General features: G+C 47.7%; 1 protein-coding gene across 1 annotated transcript; it reads left to right on the top strand.

Annotated features, from left to right (window-relative positions):
- Positions 1–24: 24 nt before the first annotated feature.
- TM35_000291280 (protein kinase) lies at positions 25–1,545 on the top strand (the record flags this gene model as incomplete). The annotated part of the gene is made up of 1 exon (XM_029028285.1): positions 25–1,545. One exon carries the CDS (start codon positions 25–27, stop codon positions 1,543–1,545), a length of 1,521 nt encoding a protein of 506 aa, XP_028880312.1.
- Positions 1,546–1,713: the final 168 nt, after the last annotated feature.

Here is a 1,713-nt window from a genome sequence, read left to right as displayed (position 1 = left end):
AAAAAAAAAAAGAAAACAAGGGTAATGTTCAAGACTACCAATAATACCCCATCTAGGTTATGCTTTGAAAAGCGAGTGATTGGTACATCATCACGATTGCAGCGTGATTCATTTGGAGCTCTGCAAGGTGATTCCACAGTTTCCAGCAGTAATGGGGGTAATTTACATTCATTGTTGCGTAGTGACTACGGTAGCCCACCGCTTGGCTCCACTTTGCGGGGTACGAATGGTTGCAGTTTAGAAATGTTATCATCCGATCCTCCTCTAGTAACGCAGAATAGTTCTTTGGTAGCCGCAACAACAACACCATTGGCGATTGCCACTCCCAAAATTAATTCGAATAATAGTACTACGAATCGTCGTCGAAATGTATCATCCATTTTTATGCACTCTAATGAAGATTATGGAGTAGTGGATGATAGTGTTGTTGTAGAGGCGGGAGAACCCACTACCCCCGTGTTAACTCTGCGATCATGTCTCCCACAACCGGTACGTGTGCCGTCGCCAACAAACGCACCAGATCAACTCACGGGTGTTGGTGAGTTTACATGCTCACCAAAGAAGCGGCGTAAATCCCATAGTAGAAAAGAACGAGATAAGAATCGTGAGAGCAGTGGAAGTCGAACAGGGTCACGATGGCAAGGTAGCAGTGTAGGAAGTGTCACCCACAGCAGTGTGACCCGTTCACAGGAGTCATTAGAGCGTGGACCACTGCGTGTGAGTCTTGCACATAAGGCATTGATTGGAAAAGGTAGTTTTGGAGTGGTCTTTCAGGCAATGGACCGAGACACAAATCAAATCATTGCAGTGAAAGAAATTGCCTTCGGTAATGGAGCTAGTAGTAAAGCGGTGGAGGCAGTACGTAAGGAATTGGCATTATTAAAGGAACTGGATCATCCTCATATTGTGAAGTGTTTGGGTGAGGAATGTGATGATCACTGTCTGCGTATTTATTTGGAGTATGTCTCTGGTGGAAGTATCAGTAGTGTCCTACGCACTTTTGGCCCATTTCGTGAGAAACAGGCATCTATTTACGCACGTCAAATGCTTAGTGGTTTGGCGTATCTACACAGTCGCAATATCATGCATCGTGATCTCAAAGGTGATAATCTTCTCGTGGACCCAAATGGCACTTTAAAAATCTCAGACTTCGGCACCGCCAAACATCTCATTGATGCTCACAATCACTCCACCCTCGCCGGCACGGCTTACTTTATGGCCCCGGAAGTTATTCTCGCCAGTGACACCGTTGGACTTGCAAGTGATGTCTGGTCTGTTGGTTGTTGTGTGATTGAGATGCTGACGGGCGAGCCGCCCTTTGCGGCGGTGCGGAATCAATACGCGATGATGATGCGGGTCGCGGAGACGCACGGGGAACTTCACCCGGCGATGATCCCCCGCGAGGGGCTCTCGGAGAAGGCCGTGCAGTTCCTGCGCCGGTGTCTGCAGCGGGACCTGGCAATGCGGCCGAGCACGCGGGAATTACTGCGGGACCCGTGGATTCTCTCGCCGCCGGAGGACATCGGTGGAGCGGCGGGCAGTTAAAAAGCCCCTGCACAATGAATGGGGAGGGAGTGAGTGATTGTGAGTGAGTGTTAGTGTTAGTGTACTTGCAGGGGAGAGAGAAGAGAGAAGAAGAGGTAATGTTTTTATTTACGATTACCTCTCATGCTCTTATCATTATAGTTATTATTATTATTATTATTATTATTA

Source organism: Trypanosoma theileri, assembly GCF_002087225.1.
Source record: "Trypanosoma theileri isolate Edinburgh chromosome Unknown TM35_Tth_29_V1, whole genome shotgun sequence".
Classification (NCBI taxonomy): Eukaryota; Euglenozoa; class Kinetoplastea; order Trypanosomatida; family Trypanosomatidae; genus Trypanosoma; species Trypanosoma theileri.
Note: the sequence above shows the minus strand (reverse complement) of the source record. Positions and strands in the feature narration are given on the sequence as shown.